This window comes from Caenorhabditis remanei, chromosome V (assembly GCF_010183535.1).
Source record: "Caenorhabditis remanei strain PX506 chromosome V, whole genome shotgun sequence".
Classification (NCBI taxonomy): Eukaryota; Metazoa; Nematoda; class Chromadorea; order Rhabditida; family Rhabditidae; genus Caenorhabditis; species Caenorhabditis remanei.
Genome location: NC_071332.1, coordinates 1,048,604 through 1,068,099, shown reverse-complemented (window position 1 = coordinate 1,068,099; position 19,496 = coordinate 1,048,604). Strand labels below are relative to the sequence as shown.

The following is a 19,496-nucleotide window of genomic DNA, read 5'->3' as shown; positions in this document are numbered from 1 at the left end:
ATGAACGTTCAAAGCCAGGCTTCTTATGTGCGAGGAGAGGAGAGAGTGAGAGAGCGCAGAGAAGCTAGAGTGTCTGACTTCTCTGCGTCCTCTCTTTTTTTCTAATCTTGCAGAACCAGTATTGCTTTCAAAATTTGAGCTATAATTCTATGACTCCTTGACGTGCTCCGAGAAAAGAGCAATTTCAGTTTCAACAACTGATAGCGAAAAAATAAAAGAAGGGGTACTGTAACTATTTGCTCTATCAAGACCCAGTGGAGCGCGATTGCTAGATGTAAATCCTATCACTGTCGCCTGACCTAGTCGTTTGTTTTCTTCTGTTCCAAATTTCATCCGTTCCCTTTTTCACTAATTAGATACCCGACCGGTCAAACCCTCCCCATCTGATCAAAACTCACTTGCACCCCCCTCCCCCCACAGTGCAAATGTACCCAAAAGTTCAAAAAATTTTGAAATAAACAGAGAAAGATAAAAAAAAATCATTTGTTGTCTAACCGGTTCCGTCCTTCCTACAGACTTTTGACCTTAAAACGTCATCTCCCTTTAAAGATCTAGAAGATACCATGCAATTCCTTCTTCGACTTACAAACTTTGACCTCATTTTTCTCGAATACCAGATCTCGAGGACAAAAACTGAATATATATTTGGAATCAGCGTTTTCTCAGCTTTCCAAAGATATAGGTCATGTCCCATACTGACTCCATGACCTTCCCTGCCAGTTAACTTAAGAGAGACCCCATAAATCGTGACCAGTTGCTTGTGTCCTCCAGTGGCTCAATTCCAGGTCAGCTGTCCGTTGATCTATCATGACCCGAGTCGATGAGAGAAGAGATATTTTGATTCTATGTTTTGTGTGGTGTTGGGGGAAAATTATGAGGAAAATAAGATTTCTGGAGGGTCAGAAATCAAAAGGTGACTTGTGACTTTGCTGGGAGATTGATTGCAGTTCTGGCGTATTTTGCAGATATAATTAACCGCCAAGGTCCGATAACACCTCAGACTTCCATTTCACCTCATGGCTCCTGTTCCCCTTTATACTAGCTCGGCACAGTTCTTACAACTGGGCTCCACCGAAATTCCCTTGAAAAATGTCTCTTTTTCTCTGAGTCTCTCAATTTCGCACACAATTTTTTTCGGTTTCGGTAGAGCGCGATTGTAAGACCTATGTCATGGCTCCAGGGCACCTGACAGTCTTGCATCCTAGAGTCCCCTAAAGAATTTCGAATGTACATTGATATCATTTGGTTCTGAATCATAGTTCAAGGACGAACAGCTGCCTACAACAACAAGACAATCTTCAAAATTTGACCTTTCCTGTCTGTTTTCGAATATGTTGCGTATCTAGCGGCTATTCACAGATGTTAGTTTTACTAACAGAATATGTGACCTACATTTTTAAACAGAAAAAACAGATTTTTAATTTCCAATTTTGAATACTTCTACGCAGATTTGTCGTGGGCTATATCGTGCTGACGGTCCGAAGCGGTCTGATCCTAATTTTGACAAATCTGCTCCTATAGGTAGAAGGATTTTGAAAATTGCGTTCTCCTAACATTCAATTTTTATTAATTGGTTGATACGACTCATTCCTGAGCTACTGGTAAAGTAATAGCTACTGTCAAAGTACCGATTGTTTTTTATATGTCAATGATCCGTTCTCACAGAGTATTCCAAACTCACAGAGAGTAAGTAAATTTCGCCCTCAGATTGAGCAAGTTGCCGTAAGTTTTTCAAGTTTGGGCAAATTGCTCACGTAGCTATAATTAGTTAAATTTGTGTCGGAAAGTTCCTTACCGTAAAAACTGTAATAAAAGCGCATGAGCCTCTATTTTTCAACCCCCGTTCGCGGGTGCGCCTCTATTACAGGGGCGCTTCTAATAGAGGGTGTGCCTCTATTTTTCAATCTGTTCGTTCGATTATTTTTTCAACTTTTAAATGAACAATTTTCAACCAAACTAACACTTGCTCGGACAAAATTACACGAAAATCCCCAAATTTGCATTACTTTGAACGAAAAAGTTGGGTTTCAGTTGTGTTTTTTCACGAACTTTGAAAAAGAATGACTGAAAACCAGAAAAAATATTCGAAACGTATTAAGGGGGCGCCTCTATTAGAGGGTGCGCCATTATTTTTCAAACCGCTTTTTAAGGTGCGCCTCTATTAGAGGGGCGCCTCAAATAAAGGGGTGCTTCTATTACAGTTTTTACGGTATTTCCATATTAGAAGCTGCAAATGAGATTTTGAGATAAAAGTTATAAACACTGGCCGTCTCGGGAGTTCTACAGTTTGGTAATTCCGCCACTAGAGCTTCCTCTCGTTACCAAAGTTGAAACATTTCAATGTGACCTATATGATTGAATAGCTGATGTCTAGAGGATTCTGAATCAATTTAAAACAAATATGATCTATCATCAAAATGAACCGAGATGGGCAACTTTCAGTCAAAAATCCAGTACTCAGTTAAAATTGGGATTTGTTACTGTATGTTGTCACTATATGTTGTCACTGTATATTGTCACTGTATTTGGTTACTTTAAGTGGTCACTGCACTGTCAGAAACGCTAGATTCAGAATCCCCATGACTTCAGTTTTCAAATCGTCTACGTTTTGTTAAAAATTTCGCATTTCTGGATTCAGAATCCTCACTGGAACTGTAACTCCTGTATCTTCTTAGCACTCCGATCCCCAAATTTTCATCGTTTTCAAAAAAGTACAACTCAACTCTCCTATTCCCAAAAAATCTCATTTCCCTCTCATTCTCTCTCCTATCCATTTCAATTAAACTCAACAGTACCAGCCACCACATCATCATTTTTGTGTTGTTCCCCCCTCTACTCACTTCTAAATAACAATTTTCAACAGAGAGCGAGAGACGAAAAGAAGCAAAGAGTAGTATGTTTGTCCCCATACAGACAGAATCTGGTTGACAGGTTACTTTCTCTCTCCATCTCGTTGTACGTGTCGCTTCGCATTTTCCATGCGCAACGGGTCACAAGGCCCCCCCCCCCCCCCTCTGGCCGTTTGAATCTACCATTTCCCTCATTTTTCTTTTTTATGTATGTACATATACCTAAATTTCTAAATTTCCAGTCACTCCGTTATCAAGTCATATGTCTCCCTTCCTTATTTATTCGAAATTAAAGTAAACAATTACCTGATAAGAACAATTTTCTTGATTTCTGATTTTGACCTACTCGGCGACTAATTACGTAGACATTCCCCTCAAAACTTTCTATTCTTAGAATTCTCTTCGCTCTTTTCCATATTTTTTCGTTTCCGGTGCCAATCACTGATCCTATAAAACATATGTACTCTCCATCTGTTCAATTTCCAATTCCAGCCAAACATGCCAGACCACCATTCGATCGACATCGAGAATGTGCCAATAGTCACGCCGCCACCATACATGGATCCAGCCAACTCTCAGGCGAAGAAGAAGATGTCGAGAATTCGCAAGGAATCCGTGTCTCACATGAAGCCGTGCGAGCATTGTGGAGCTCCACCACAGGCGCAGGCAGCTAACTTGCCACACGAGCAAGGTGAGATTTTCCTGAGAATCGCCGGAGCCCAAGTCTAAGAATCTTTAAACTTGAGATACTGCTCAAGCATAAGATTCCCTTTTCGCTTTTTCCATTTTCCCCTTATCACCTAAGCCTAAGATGCCGCACAGATCGGCACAGGAGCTGAGCCGAGGATCCTTTGACCTTTTTTCTGCGGAATTTAGCGCAGACCTGAAAGGTAGCTTAGTCTAAGCCCAAAATTTTTCTTGTGGCTGAAAATTGTTTGAGCCTAAGCCTTAGGGTCCCTTTAGTTTTAGTCTGAGGAGTTTATGATTTTTAGCCTCAAGATCACCAGAAGACGCTTAAGTCAGAATTTCAGGTTTTGCTAAAGCCTAAACCTAAAGTTTTTTTTTCCTTTTTGCTGAAAATTGTTCAAGTCTAGGCTAAAAGTCTTATTGATACTAAACCGTGTCTAGTCTAAGCCTAAGAAACCTATGAGGGCTGAATCTCAGGTTTCAATGAAGCCTAAGCCTACAGTTTTTCTTATTGCTGAAAATTGTTTAAGCCTAAACCTAAGAAATCTTTTAAGCCTGAATGTCAGGTTTCACTGTGGTCTAAGCCTAAAACTGCGAACCTTTAAGCCTGAAAGGTACCTGAACGTACGGTTCTGCTTAAGACTAAGTCAAATGCTCAGACTCTACATTTCCTGTAGCCTACACCTAAAATTCTCCTGAATCCAAAGCCACCAGACTCAAATTTTCCGATTTTTATCAAATTTTCAAATTTTTCCAGTGCTCGTCTGGCCAGCAGTCCGCCCGGTCAACCACATCCATCAGGACTCTCGCCAATTCATCGGATACGTCATCGTCATTGCAATCGTCATCTTCTTGCTGTTCGCCGCGTGCAAGTATTTGCCTTAAATTGTGCAATCTCTCTTCTATTGACTTCCACATCGCATTTTTCACTTTTAAATTCCCCTTACTACTACACCGAGTATAAGTTATATTCTGTTTTCTGAGGTGTATCTGATCCCCCCGTCACGGCATTTTTTGCTTATAATTTTACAATTTGAAAGAAACAAAACAATGAATAATAAATGCATTTTATTTTTGGTTGAGACAAATTTGCGTCACGGATCGTTTCAAGATTGAAGGCGCATATCTCAAAAGGGTGTGAAGCTATCAAAAAGCTGTCAACTACAAAAATAATCTCCATAAAATTTCACACATTTTGTTAGTTGACAACTTTTTGTTAACTGTCCACACTTTTGAGATACACCGCTTTGAAACTTACACTGGTCGAAGAGAGACGCAGACATACAGACATTCTCGTTTCTCTGGGCTCTCTCGCACTCACTCTCTCGTTTTCAGTGGACTAAGTTTGAAAGCGTTTATCTCAAAAACGTGAGGAGCTATGAAAAAGTTGTCAACTATAAAAATGGAGATTAGGACATGAATTTTTGGAAAAATTACATTTGAATGTGATTTGCTCCATTGGGGCTCTCAAAATGGACTATTTTGAGCAATCAAGTTCTTCATGGTTGTCATATCTCAAAAACTACAAGATCTATCCAAGAATTCAACTACAAAAGTGTAGGCTTAATACTTTCTTTTAATACTTTGAAATAGCACAACGAAACATTATGGTCATATTGCAGGGATACTGTACATCACGGCTTTTCCCGAACTCCAAAATTTATTGCTGGTCACAAATTCAAAATGTTGAAATTTCTTGTTTAACTTTTCGAAATTATGTTTCTTTCCATGAAATGTCATATTTTACACGTTTTGCATCATTCTAAACATGAGACAGCAGCTTACCCAACATTTTTTTAAAGAGCTGCTCTTCTAACAACAAAAACCAAAATAACTTTTTTCACAAGATTGTTTTGCAAAAACAGAATACAGATTTGAAATCAGCGCGAAATTTCGGTTCTATTGATATACATCTTGAGCTGTAACTCCAACTCGACCTAAGATCCTTCCCTAGTAAGTCAAGGAATACCAAAAAGTGCAATTACCCAATTAGGAATAGTCTAAATTGCGTAATTATTTCTGCCTAATTTGAAATATGCTGAAAACAAACTTTTCAGGTAAACAACAACATTAATCGCTTTTTTTGTACATATAATGTTTGTTCATCCAAAAGGTGTCCAAATTTCGTTATTTTCGAAATGGTCACTGGTCAAAGCTCCACTCTGAAACCTATGCATACTACAGTACCCATCATTGCCTATTGCAATACCATAGCTACACAAGAAACCATAAAACATCCCCCGCCTTTCTCTTATCTCTCTCCTGAGTTCAACTCGTTCCAGGTATTCACTAATCACACGTTTTCCCCTCCCGTCAGCTCCGCCCCCCCCCCTTCCCTGAAAGTGAGTGACCAAAAGCATGTATTTAAACGATGGTCGGAGTATAGAGAGTATACAGAAATTATCAGTCTTTGGCCACCCGCTCTTATCAATTTTTGTTTAATTTCCAATTCGTCAAGCACTTTTGTCATAATAACAGTTTCAGCTGCTCCGTGTTTCGACTTATTACTAAATATTTTCTTGTTTTCAGAAAATCATCATGTCTGAGAGCCCATCCACCGCTATTGTGATGCCACCACCGTACATGGATCCCGCCAATTCCCAAATGAAGAAGGAATTCAGAAGAGTCCGACAGGAATCTATCAGACAGATGAAGGTGTGCGAGCATTGTGGAGCATCTCCAAATGCACAGCTCAGAAATCTTCCGGCTGAACAAGGTGAGCTTTCCTGGGTATACTGAAATAAAATATGTCATTTTCAGTATTCGTATGGCCCGCCGCTCGTCCGGACAACTCGATCCGACAGGACTCCCGGCAATTCATCGGATATGTTATCATTATCGCACTTGTCATTTTTGCATTGTTCGCTGCTTGCAAGTACCTACCGTAATCAAATTAATAACCTACTCAGGAAATGAAATGAAACAAATTGTATATGACACTGAAATTATTTTACTATAAATAAATGTATTTATCCTCAGAGTCTTTCTTAAAATCTTTTTTTTACCATGGAGGGGGGGTACGCTGAAATCCTTTAAAATTCATCACTTTTTTGATCCTAACTCGCCTAGACACTGAAATTTAAGACAGGTGATTATATTTTCGCATACCCATCACGTTTCAATAGAGCGCAGTTTAAAAAATAGTGTTGTCCTAATACCATTGTCGCATTAACCCAGACTTTTACTTTGCTAGTACCGCAAATTTCCTCCGTGTGCTGAAATAATACAGTATGAAAATTTCAGAAAAGTTTATCATAAAAACAGAATCAACCCAAATGAAACAAAGGATTAACACGATTCGATAGCCTTCTCATTCCCACTCGAACGTTGTTTACCACGTAGGGCGCACCGTCCGATGAGACGTCTGTCTCTAAATTCAACAAATATTAGAGCTCATATTCATCGTCAGCTGTAATTACACAGCTCTGGTCAAAATTCAGAAGCAAGCTTCTAGGAGACTGAAAAACTGAGAAGACTCTGACACTTCGATCAAACCTAGGTATAAACATTTCCAAATTCAAAAACCATTGATCTCGGTTCTTTTATGACTTTCAGAATTTTCTTAATTTCAGTTTTCCAAACATATCCTCCTCTAACATAAACTACTTAAAAATGTTGACCTACCTGAGCTTCTATCGAATGTGACCACTTTAATTAGAAACGTTCTGTATGGATTATGGACCAGTGCAATAGTAATAGTTGATGCGAATCCATGAAGCGAAAAAAATAAAACACAAGAATTGTTAAGTGCCGGATTGTAATAATCGAAATAAATAAATGAGATCCCACTTGCCAGTGGCATCACGAAAAATATAAAAGGGACCACTACCTGGGCGACGGTTCCCAAGAAGAAGGAGCGCTGATATTTTCGAGTTTTTGGAGAGATAATGACTGCGGTGGAGATATAAAGATAATATATACAACAGACAGAATAGAATATAACTTGAGAAAAGAGAATGAGTATTATCGATCCAGTGGCAATCCATAGATAGTTGTACCAAAATTTGTCAATGGTCCATACAAAAACTTCGGTGTAGAAGAACTCTTCAGTGGGGCAAGGTATAGTCTGGAACAATCAGATGAGAAAAGATCTTGTTCATTATCTTAAACTCCTACCTTCAGAAGAAACAATTTTGCTGATTCCTGCTCCGGAACATTACAAAATGGTGGTATTAAATAAGCGATAATTACCGTACAATTAAATAGATAATATAAAAATCTAGATCTTCTTTTTGTTATTCGAAATCTATTACTTGGAATGCAACTGCTCCGATTCTCAAATAAAGCCACTAGTGAGGTACCCATAACTGGAATTTTTGGGTTGTTTGATTAGAAAATATTTAAATTTAACTCACACAAGCATGAGACAAATCCAATAAACACTTGAACTGATGTGGGAACTCCGATCACACGAAGAAGACCAACGGGGAATCCGGAAATTGTTGGGAAGAAAAAGTATGGAGTGATAAGGGAACAGATTAGAATGTCACAGTAGCAGGACCTGTAAACTTTAGTTGTGAAGTATATTCATGTGATAAAAAAGAAGCCTGTGAAAATCTGTAACCGTAGAAAACTCCGGGTGTTATCAAAATGTAGTCAGATAAAAGAGTGATGATCTGGATTTTACTGCAAAGGAATCTGGTTTTATACTATGATTTCAAAGTCTGTGCCTATAGGCTATATTTAACAACGCACATGTCTTAACAGAGTTATCAGATAGTTGTCACCTATGCATCGAACAATAATGGTCTTGTACTGTACACATAGTTGCTTTCTGGTATGAGTTCTGTAGTTCTGTGACTTTTTTGTTTCCAAAAAAGACGTGACAGCAAGAAGGAAATTGATAATGAAGTGGTACTGTAAGTGCACCGTTCAAAAGAGGCGTGGATTTTTCTTTGAAATATTTCGTTGAAAATTGTTGTAGCCGTAAGATCTTCTTACAAACTTTCAACTTACTCATGTGAAAAAAAATGCAACTCACCAACAATGTGCATTCAACAAAACAAACTTCACCGAGTCCATAGTCCTCGGCGTTTTCTTCAAAATACAATATGTCGTGAACGCATAAAAAGGTAAAAACACGACAAGCATTGAATGTGAAAATAGGGATAATCCTTGCCAGGAAGCCAGAAAACTCTTCTCATTCGACGAACATTTTGATTTCCACACTGTTTCATAATAGAGGTCGGTGCTAGTTGTCATAGCATTCGTTTCATTTTTTGATAGGTGGAAATCTGAGTAAAAGTAATTTGAAATAGAGATGAAGAAAAAATTAAGATGAAATGAACAGGTGAAAAATGAATGTTCGATTATTCTAACAAAGAAGTATTCAAGTATTTCAATTTTATTTCCGGCAGGTGTCAGCTTCCGAAAAATTTATGGATCACTAATGGTGATTTTTAAGTCATTTGGCGAAGGGGTTTTTAGCCATGAGCCGCGTGTGCAATTTTCTTTCCTAATAATGTTTGCGTCTAGAAAAATAACAATTTATTAGAACAAATATTCATAGTTTTATAAATTGAAAAAATAAAAATATCAGAAAAGTTTATCATCTAAAAGAAACTAAATTCATAAAAAAAATCTACCAACTCAATTAAAACGTAGGAATGACACGATTTGATAGCGTTGGACGCCCCATAGATGTGTTTCTCTGAATTAAACACTGTTATTAGAGATCATATTCATTGTCAACCCAATACAGGTCAAGATTTTGGATTTCAAATATCTTACAAAGCTTACCGAACTGAGTTTCTATTACTGGGAAACTGAGAAGATTCTGAAATAAATCTTTTATATCTTTGTAAGAATTCATTTATAGATTCAAAATCCTTCTAATTTTCCAATCATATCAGTTTCTTCATACTACTCAAAAATGTTGATTACCAGGGTTCCTATTGAATGTGACCACTTTAATGAGAAATGTTCTGTATGGGTGATGGATCAGTGTAATGATACTGGATGATGCAAATCCATGAAGTGACAGCAATAAAACAGAAGAATTTATTAGAGCCTGATAAATAAGTCAAACTGATCGCTGGGATCAGTAACAATATCAAAGGGACCACTGCCTGGGCGATGGTTCCCAGGAAGAAGGATCGCTGATATTTTCGAGTTTTTGGAGAAATCATAGCTGCTGTGGAGATATAGAGGTAGTATCAGGGTTGGGAAATTCCGGGCCGGGCCGGGCCGGGCCGACTGAAAAATTTTCCTCGGCCCGGCCCGGCCCGGCCCGCCTGCCTGCCCGGCCCGGCCCGGCCCGGCCCGGCCCGGTCGGCCCGGTCGGCCCGGCTCCTGTAGAAATTTGAAATTTTTTGAAAAAATTTTGAGTTTTTTTTTGCAAAAAGGTCGAATTTTCGACTATGTTTTGGAATATCGATAAAAAACTGAAGTGTACGAGAATTTTGGAGCATTTTTATTATTTTTTAATGAAAATTTCGAAAAAAATTGTGAAAAAATTGTGCACATTTTATGAATCCGGGCCGACCGGGCCGACCGGGCCGGGCCGGCAAAAAATTTCTGTCAGCCCGGCCCGGCCCGGCCCGGAATTTCCCAACCCTGGGTAGTATAGACAACAAATGAAATAAAATATAATTTGAGAAAAAAATAATGAGTATCATCGATGCAGTAGCTATCCATAGATAATTATGCCAAAATTTGTCGAGGGTCCATACAAAAACTTCGGTATAGAAGGACTCTTCAGTGGGGCAAGGGATTGTCTGGAATTAAGAATCAGGCTTTGCATATATTTATATAAAACGTTTACCTGCAGAACAAACAACTTCGCTGATTCCTGCTCCGGAATATTACAAAATGGTGGTATTAAATAACCGATAATTGCTGTACAAATTAATAAATAATATAAAAACTATATCGTAAACGCATAAAAAGGTAAAAACACGACAAGCATTGAATGTGAAAATAGGGATAATCCTTGCCAGGAAGCGAGAAAACTCTTCTCATTCGACGAACATTTCGATTTCCATACGGTTTCATAATAGACGTCGGTACTAGTTGTCATATCATTTCTTTTTTTGGTAGGCGGAAACGTAAGTGAAAGAAATTTGAATGCTGGCGAAATTCAGATCGAAATCAACAGATGAAAACTAAGAGAGCCGAGCTGTGCGTAAGTAATGACGGAAGTAAGGAAGTGGAAAGTGGAGACTGTTTCAGGTTCACTGGTACCAGATGAGTGAAATTTTGGAATTCTTTATGCTCGAAGTGCAATTATCCTTCAATAAAACTAATTAACTTTGTCCTAATGCCGTCAGTTTTAGTGTCAAATATAATTTCACTTCCGTCTTTTCTTCCGCACATTTTTTACTTTTCACCTGTTGGTTTCGATCTGAATTTCGCCTGCATCTGATTTCAAACTTCTTGCACTCAGGTTTCCACCTACCAAAAAAAGAAATGATATGACAACTAGTACCGACCTCTATTATGAAACCGTGTGGAAATCGAAATGTTCGTCGAATGAGAAGAGTTTTCTGGCTTCCTGGCAAGGATTATCCCTATTTTCACATTCGATGCTTGTCGTGTTTTTACCTTTTTATGCGTTCACGGCATATTGTATTTTGAAGAAAACGCCGAGGACTATGGACTCGGTGAAGTTTGTTTTGTTGAATGCACATTGTTGGTGAGTTGCATTTTTGAAATGAACAAACTTATGAAGTTAGTAAGGCTGATATTGTGTTAGGACTTACTGTGGACTTCCTGAACTTGATGCTGTGTCAAGATTATTCGGCTAGGCTAAAGGAAAAAAAATGCTATAAAACTGTTAAAAAATACTATTTTCAAAAGCTGCACCACCCTTCCAAAAACTGTGCACTTACAGTACCACGTTTCTGATCAGTTTCTTTCATAGTTGTAACCGGGGTAGATCTGGGCTTTAGGCGGGCCTTAAGATAACCCGTTTCACAATTACAATTATGATTCGACCAACCTGTTAAATTGAAGAGCGCACCGATGACTACAATTTGACAGGTTGATCAAATCTGAATTGCCACGTTGAATCGAGTTATCTCAAGGCCCGCCTAAAGCCCGACCCGGTTGCACGGCTTTTTTGGAAAACAACGTCACAGAACTATAGAACTCATACCAAAAGGCAACTGCGTGTACAGTACAAGACCATTATTGTTCGATGCATAGGTGACAACCATCTGATAACTCTGTTAGGTGACAGGACATGTGCGTTGTTGCATAGGCACAGACTTTGAAAAAATATAGTATAACACCAGATTCCATTGCAGTAAAATCCAGATCATCGCTCTCTTTTATCTGACTACATTTTGATAACACCCGGAGTTTTCAACGGTTACAGGTTTTTACATATTTCTTTTTTATTACATGAATATACTTCACAACTAAAGTTTGCAGGTCCTGCTACTGTGACGTTTTAATATGTTCCCTCATCACTCCTTATTTCTTCTTCCCAACTATTTCCGGGTTCCCCGTCGGTCTCATCCGTGTGCTCGGAATTCCAACATCGGTTCAAGTGTTTATTGGATTTGTCTCATTATTGTGTGAGTTGAACTTAAATATTTTTCAATTGAATGACCGAAAATTCCAGTTATGGGTACCTCACTAGTGGCATTATTTGAAAATCGGAACAGCTGTCTTCCAACTAATCGATTTCGAATAACAAAACAGAAAACTAGATTTTTATATTATTTATTCAATTGTGCAGTAATTATCGGTTATTTAATACCACCATTTTGTAATATTCCTGAGCAAGAATCAGCGAAACTGTTTCTTTTGCAGGTAAGCAATTGATATAATAAACAAAATCTGTTCTCCTTTGATTGTTTCAGAATATACCTTGTCCCACTGAAGAGTTCTTCTACACCGAAGTTTTTGTATGGACAATTGACAAGTTTTGGTATAACTATCTATGGATTACCACTGGATCGATAATACTTATTCTCTTTTCTCAAATTATATTCTATTCTGTCTGTTGTATATATTATCTATATATTTCCTCCGCAGTCATTATCTCTCCGAAAACTCGAAAATATCAGCGCTCTTTTTTCCTGGGAACCGTCGCCCAGGCAGTGGTCCCTTTAATATTCTTATTTATTCCAGTGGCCACTGTGATCTCAAGTATTTATTTCAGTTACTACAACCAGGAGCCTAACAATTCTGTTGTTTTATCTGTGTCGTTTCATGGATTTGCATCAACTATTATTATTACACTGGTCCATCATCCATATAGAACGTTTCTGATTAAATTGGTCACGGTCTATAGAAGCTCAGGTAAATCAACATTTTTGGGTAGTTAATGGTATATGAAAAACTGATATGATTGGAAAATTAAGAGAATTCTGAATCTATAAAGGAATTCTAACAAAGTCATAAAGGATACGAGATCAATGGTTTTTTAATTTGTAAATGTTTATACCTATGTTTCATCGAAGTTTCAGAATCTTCTCAGTCTCTCGAATCTCTGAATCTTGACCAGAATTGTGTCATTACAGCCAACGATGAATATGAGCTCTAATATTTGTTGAATTTAGAGACACACGTCTCATCGGACGGTGCGCCCTACGTGGTAAACAATGTGCGAGTGGAATTGAGGAGACTATCCAATCGTGTTATTCCTTAGTTTTAATTATGTTGATTGATTTTTTCTGAATTTAGTTTCTTTAATGATAACTTTTTCTGAAATTTTTATTTTTTCAATTTTTAAAGCTATTAATATTTGTTCTAATAAATCGTTATTTTTCTAAACGCAAACATTATTTGCAAAGAAAAATGTACACGCAGCTCATGCCTAAAATTACCTTCGTCAAATGACTCGAAAATCAAGGATTGTGGCCAAAATCCATAAATTAGTCAGAAGCTGAAGGGCACCTGCCGGAGACAAATCACTACTGAAAAATACTTTTTTATTTTAATAATCGAACCTTCATTTTTCACCTGTTCGTTTCAATCTTAATTTCACCTTCATCTTAATTAAGGTGTTTTCTTTTCACAGATTTTCTCCTCAAAAATTAAAACGAATGATATGACAACTAGTACCGACGTCTATTATGAAACCGTGTGGAAATCGAAATGTTCGTCGAATGAGAAGAGTTTTCTGGCTTCCTGGCAAGGATTATCCCTATTTTCACATTCAATGCTTGTCCTGTTTTTACCTTTTTATGCGTTCACGACATATTGTATTTTGAAGAAAACGCCGAGGACTATGGACCCGGTGAAGTTTGTTTTGTTGAATGCACACTGTTGGTGAGTTGGATTTTCAAATGGACAAACTGATGAAGTTAGTAAGAAAATGTAACGATTACTATAGTTTTCAACAAAATATTCCAAAGAAAAATCCACGCCTTTCTTCCAAACTCTGCACTTACAGTGCCTTGTTTATTATCAGTTTCCTTCTTGCTATCACTTCTCTTTTGGAAAAAAACGTCACAGAACTATAGAGCTCATACCAGAAACTAAATGCGTGTATAGTACACATATAGACCATAATTTTAATGCATATGTAGTTTCTCACTCAGTGTCTGCTTCGCATGTTTGATGTGCTTCTATATTAGAACCAGCGATAGCAGAGTTGTCAAAAGTTGTTCTTCAAATCTTCCTCAATGTTCTCAGTTCACTGTTCTCTCATCTTTCAGGTCCTGCTACTGTGACGTTCTAGTTTGTTCCCTCATCACCCCATACTTTTTCTTTCCAACAGTCTCCGGATTCCCCGTCGGATTCCTCCGTGTGCTCGGAGTTCCCACATCAGCTCAAGTGTTTATTGGAATTGTCTCATGCTTGTGTGAGTTGAATTTAAATATTTTCTAATCAAGTAACCAAAAAACTCCAGTTATGGGCACTTCACTTGTGCCATTATTCGAGAATCGGAGCAGTTCTATTCCAAGTAATCGATTTCGAATAACAAAAAAGAGAACCAGATGTATATATTATTTATTCAATTGTACGGTTATTTTCGGTTATTTAATACCACCATTTTGTAATATTCCGGAGCAAGAATCAGCGAAATTGTTTCTTTTGCAGGTAGGCGTTTGAAATAATGAACAAAATATATTCTCATCTGATTGTTCCAGACAATCCCTTGTCCCACTGAAGAGTTCTTCTACACCGAAGTTTTTGTATGGACTATTGACAAGTTTTGGTATAACTATACATGGATGACCACTGCATCCATGATACTCATTATCTCTTCTCAAATTCTATTCTATTCGATTTGTTGTATATACTATCTCTACATCTCCACCGCAGTTATGATCTCTCCAAAAACTCGAAAATATCAACGCTCTTTCTTTTTGGCAACCATCGCCCAGGTAGTGGTCCCTTTAATATTTTTAATAATCCCAGTGATCAGTGTGTTGTTATTTATTTATTTCGATTACTACAATCAGGCACTCAACAATTCTTGTGTTCTACTCGAGTCGTTTCATGGATTTGCATCAACTATTATTATTACACTGGTCCATCACCCATACAGAACATTTCTGATTAAAGTTTTAACTTCAAACTCAGGTAGGTCAACATTTTAAAGTAATTACAGATGATGATGAACATGAGCTCAAATAACTCTATAATTCAGAGAAACATGTCTCAACGGGTGGCGCATCCTATATGGCAAACAACGTTCTAGCGGGAGTGGGGAGGCTACCGAATCGTGTTATTCCTACGTTTTAATTTGGTTGATCGATTATTCGGCAGGTGCAGCGGCGTGGCGAGACCCGACGATATTGGCGGCAACTTAAATCCGCCTGAAATAAGGGCTAAAAAGACAGGAAAGAAAGGAGTTAATTAACAGAAAGTAAAATGCGTAAGTAGTATAAACTAAATCAGAATAATTTTGTGATACAAATTACATTACAGTTTGGGGTGGGACAGAGCCCTGATCGGGGAACCAGGAAGTTGTCAACAACTCCTTATAGACCACTGATAGACCCAAATTGCATTTTCAGTTATTTGCACAAGCATTGCTTTTTCTAGACGCAAAAATTAATAGCAAAAAAATACAATTACTTTTTTGTTAGAATAATGGAACCTTCCTTTTCACCTGTTGATTTCAATCTTAATTTTGCCTTAATCTCAATTTAGGCTTTTCTTTTCAGAGTTTTTCCCCAAAAACCAAATAAATACTATGACAACTAGCACAGACCTCTATTATGAAACCGTATGGAAATCGAAATGTTCGTCGAATGAGAAGAGTTTTCTGGCTTCCTGGCAAGGATTATCCCTATTTTCACATTCAATGCTTGTCCTGTTTTTACCTTTTTATGCGTTCACGACATATTGTATTTTGAAGAAAACGCCGAGGACTATGGACTCGGTGAAGTTTGTTTTGTTAAATGCACACTGTTGGTGAGTTGGAAGTTTTTAATGCCAAAAAAGAAATCTTAATTTTTTGTTTCTATCATACATATCTATGGATTGCCACTGGATCGATAATACTCATTCTCTTTTCTCAAGTTATATTCTATACTATCTGTTGTATATACTATCTCTATTTCTCCACCGCAGTTATTATCTCTCCAAAAACTAGAAAATATCAGCGCTCTTTCTTCCTGGGAACCGTCGCCCAGGCTGTGGTCCCTTTTATATTTTTTGTGATCCCAGTGGCAAGTGTGTTGTTATTTATTTATTTCGATTATTACAATCAGGCACTTAATAATTCTTGTGTTTTAATTGTGTCACTTCATGGATTCGCATCAACTATTACTATTGCACTGGTCCATCATCCATACAGAACGTTTCTGATTAAAGTGGTTACATTCTATAGAAGCTCAGGTAGTTCAACATTTTTGAGCAATTACAGCTGACGATGAGCTTGTGGTCTAATAACAGTTAAATTCAGATAAACCTGTCCCAACGGGTGGGGTGTTCAACGTGTCAAACAATGTGCGGAATGGAATGTGAAGGCTACACACTCGTGTTACTCCTACATTTTAATTTGTTGATAGTTTATTTTCCAAATTTTGTTTATGTTATGATAAACTTTTCTGAACTTTTTTTTTTTTCAATTTATATCGCGAAAAAAACAAAGAAAAAACAATGAATTATTGTTCTAATTAATTTTTTTGCGAACATTATTAACAAAGAATAACTGTACACGCACCTCATGCCTAAAATTATATTCACCAAATTACTCAAAAATCAAGAATAGTGGGGCAAAATCCTTGCCGCAGACAATTCTGAAAAGCTTGATCTTTTTTTTCGTTTTAATAATCCAACTTTCCTGTTTCACCTGTTCATGTTAATCTTAATTTTAATTTAGGCTTTTCTTTTCAGAGTTTTTCCCCAAAAGCCAAATAAATACTATGACAACTAGCACAGACCTCTATTATGAAACCGTGTGGAAATCGAAATGTTCGTCGAATGAGAAGAGTTTTCTGGCTTCCTGGCAAGGATTATCCCTATTTTCACATTCAATGCTTTTCGTGTTTTTACCTTTTTATGCGTTCACGACATATTGTATTTTGAAGAAAACGCCGAGGACTATGGACTCGGTCAAGTTTGTTTTGTTGAATGCCCATTTTTGGTGAGTTGGAATTTTTCATGTGATAAACTTGTGAAGTGAATAAAAAAATCTTACGGTTACAATAATTTTCAACAAAATATTCCAAATAAAAATCCACGCCTTCCTTCCAAACTGTGCATTTACAGTACCACTTTATTATCAGTTTCCTTCTTGCTATCACTTTTTTTTTGAAAAAAAATCGTCACAGAACTATAGAACTTAAACCAAAAAATTAAAGCGTGTACAGTACACATATAGACCACCATTTTCATGAAAACGTTGTTGACAACTCTCTGATAATTCTGTTAGGTGACAAGACATGAGCGTTTGATGTTGACAGGAAGAATATTGAGTTGTAGAAATGAGTAAATGGGAACTTATGCTTTGTTGAATAAAATTAGTCAAAAACTCAACATGACCACTATGAAATAAAGTTGGTTTATATTTCTGAGTATGGAATACATATATCACCGGAAAGCTGACGTTTCCCTGATTCCGAATCTTTATTCAGTTTTTGCAGTGACCCTCCCAGTTTTGAGAAATTCTGGTTTGACGTTTGGGTAAATTTTTTGTGCCCAAACTCAAGTTGTCAACCCGCGTGACGCATTGAATAGGCACACATCCTTGTAATCCAGATTATCATACTTTTACCTAACTACATTTTGATAACACCTGCACAACTGAAAGTTTACAGGTCCTGTTACTGTGACATTCTAATCTGCTCCCTTATCACTCCTTATTTCCTCTTCCCTACAGTCTCCGGCTTCCCCGTTGGTCTCCTCCGTGTACTCGGAGTTCCCACATCAGCTCAAACGTTTATTGGATGCGTCTCATTGTTGTGTAAGTATCAACCCCATTATTTTTTAATCTAATAATCAAAAAATTCCAGTTATGGCTACCTCACTAGTGGCATTATTCGAAAATCGAAGCAATTGTATTCCAAGTAATCGATTTCGAATAACAAAAAAGAGAACTAGATTTTTATATTATCTATTTAATTGTACGCTAATTATCGGTTATTTAATACCAACATTTTGTAATATCCCCGAGCAAGAATCAGCGAAATTGTTTCTTTTGCAGGTAGACGTTTGAGATAATTAACAAAATCTATTCTCCTTTGATTGTTCCAGACTATACCTTGTCCCACTGAAGAGTTTTTCTACACCGATGTTTTTGTATGGACAATTGACAAATTTTGGAGTAACTATATATGGGTGGCCAGTGGATCTATAGTACTCATTCTCCTTTTTCAAATGATATTCTATGCTATTTGTTGTGTATACTATCTTTATTTCTCCACCACAGTTATCATCTCTCCAAAAACTCGAAAATACCAGCGCTCTTTTTTCTTGGGCACCGTCGCTCAGGTAGTGGTCCCTTTCATATTTTATGTGATCCCGCTGGCTACTGTGATCTCATTTTTTTATTTCAATTATTACAATCAGGCACTTAACAATTCTATTGCTTTATTTTTGTCGTTTCATGGATTCGCATCATCTAGTATCATTACACTGGTCCATCATCCATACAGAACATTTCTCATTAAAGTGGTCTCATTCAATAGAGGCTCTGGTAAGTCAACATTTTTGGGTAGTTGTTGATACTTTAATAATAGATTGTTTCTAAAAACTTTGTTAGATATCTGACATTCTAAATGTTGACCAGATTAGTGTTATATGAGATCTAATAACACTGTTGAATTCAGAGAAACAAGGCTCAATGGGTGGCGCATCCAACATGTCAAACAATGTGCGGCCTGGAATGGGAAGACCGCGTGTTATTCCTACGTTTTAATTGGGTTGATAAATTTTTCAAGATTCAGTTTTGAACATGAAAAAATTGAAATTTTTTCAAAAGGTTTTCAATTTCAATCAGTATTTTCGGTAGGCCAAGGGGTGTGGAGCCTGATGAAAAATGGTATAATGCTTAGAATATACAGGAAACCAACCAGAGTTGGGCGGAATTCCTTCTCCGGTAATATCAAAAACTGGCTAAACAGATGACCAGTTTGGCTGATGTGTTACATGGCCAGGTGGTTTGAGCAAGGCATTTTCTTTCAAAATCAGCCAACTCAAGTCTGACAAGTTTTTTATCTATATCTTACTCCCCATAGCCTTAAATTGCGTTTTCAGTCATTTGGACGAGTATTTCTTTTTAGGCCTAAACATTACAAAAAAATGCGTACGAAGCTCATGTCTTGAATTGAGCAAAATTTACAATTTCAACTTATTGATTTCAATTACGATCGCCTTCATCTCAATTTACGATTTCTCTTCTCACAGAGCTTCTCCTCAAAAATTTAAACAAGTTCTATGACAACTAGTACTGACCTCTATTATGAAACTCTTCGAATGAGAAGAGTTTTCTAATGAACTTTTGTTATGATAGTCAAGTTCGCTGAAAGGCGGTGGGTCGGGTTCTTTGGGACCTACTATAACCCGATGTTAAATGACTATCATCGTGAATTCACAAATTAGAATTAATTC

At 37.3% G+C, this 19,496-nt stretch overlaps 4 protein-coding genes across 4 annotated transcripts; 3 read left to right on the top strand and 1 right to left on the bottom strand.

Moving 5' to 3' along the window:
• Window positions 1–3,347: 3,347 nt before the first annotated feature.
• GCK72_016585 (uncharacterized protein) lies at window positions 3,348–4,421 on the top strand (the record flags this gene model as incomplete). The annotated part of the gene is made up of 2 exons (XM_003100350.2): window positions 3,348–3,540; window positions 4,294–4,421. The coding sequence occupies 2 exons, from the start codon at window positions 3,348–3,350 to the stop codon at window positions 4,419–4,421; spliced, it is 321 nt and encodes a 106-aa protein (XP_003100398.2).
• A 1,640-nt stretch (window positions 4,422–6,061) lies between these two features.
• On the bottom strand, window positions 6,062–8,738 carry GCK72_016583 (uncharacterized protein; the record flags this gene model as incomplete). The annotated part of the gene is made up of 4 exons (XM_053731570.1): window positions 6,062–6,243; window positions 7,790–7,843; window positions 7,892–8,037; window positions 8,518–8,738. 4 exons carry the CDS (start codon window positions 8,736–8,738, stop codon window positions 6,062–6,064), a joined length of 603 nt encoding a protein of 200 aa, XP_053580483.1.
• GCK72_016584 (uncharacterized protein) lies at window positions 6,075–6,424 on the top strand (the record flags this gene model as incomplete). Its single annotated transcript, XM_003100401.2, has 2 exons — window positions 6,075–6,252; window positions 6,297–6,424. 2 exons carry the CDS (start codon window positions 6,075–6,077, stop codon window positions 6,422–6,424), a joined length of 306 nt encoding a protein of 101 aa, XP_003100449.1.
• A 2,210-nt stretch (window positions 8,739–10,948) lies between the features above and the next one.
• Window positions 10,949–18,804, top strand: GCK72_016582 (uncharacterized protein; the record flags this gene model as incomplete). Its single annotated transcript, XM_053731569.1, has 10 exons — window positions 10,949–11,169; window positions 11,910–12,055; window positions 12,103–12,293; window positions 12,344–12,411; window positions 14,147–14,292; window positions 14,341–14,531; window positions 14,582–14,649; window positions 17,705–17,850; window positions 17,900–17,953; window positions 18,716–18,804. The coding sequence occupies 10 exons, from the start codon at window positions 10,949–10,951 to the stop codon at window positions 18,802–18,804; spliced, it is 1,320 nt and encodes a 439-aa protein (XP_053580482.1).
• Window positions 18,805–19,496: the final 692 nt, after the last annotated feature.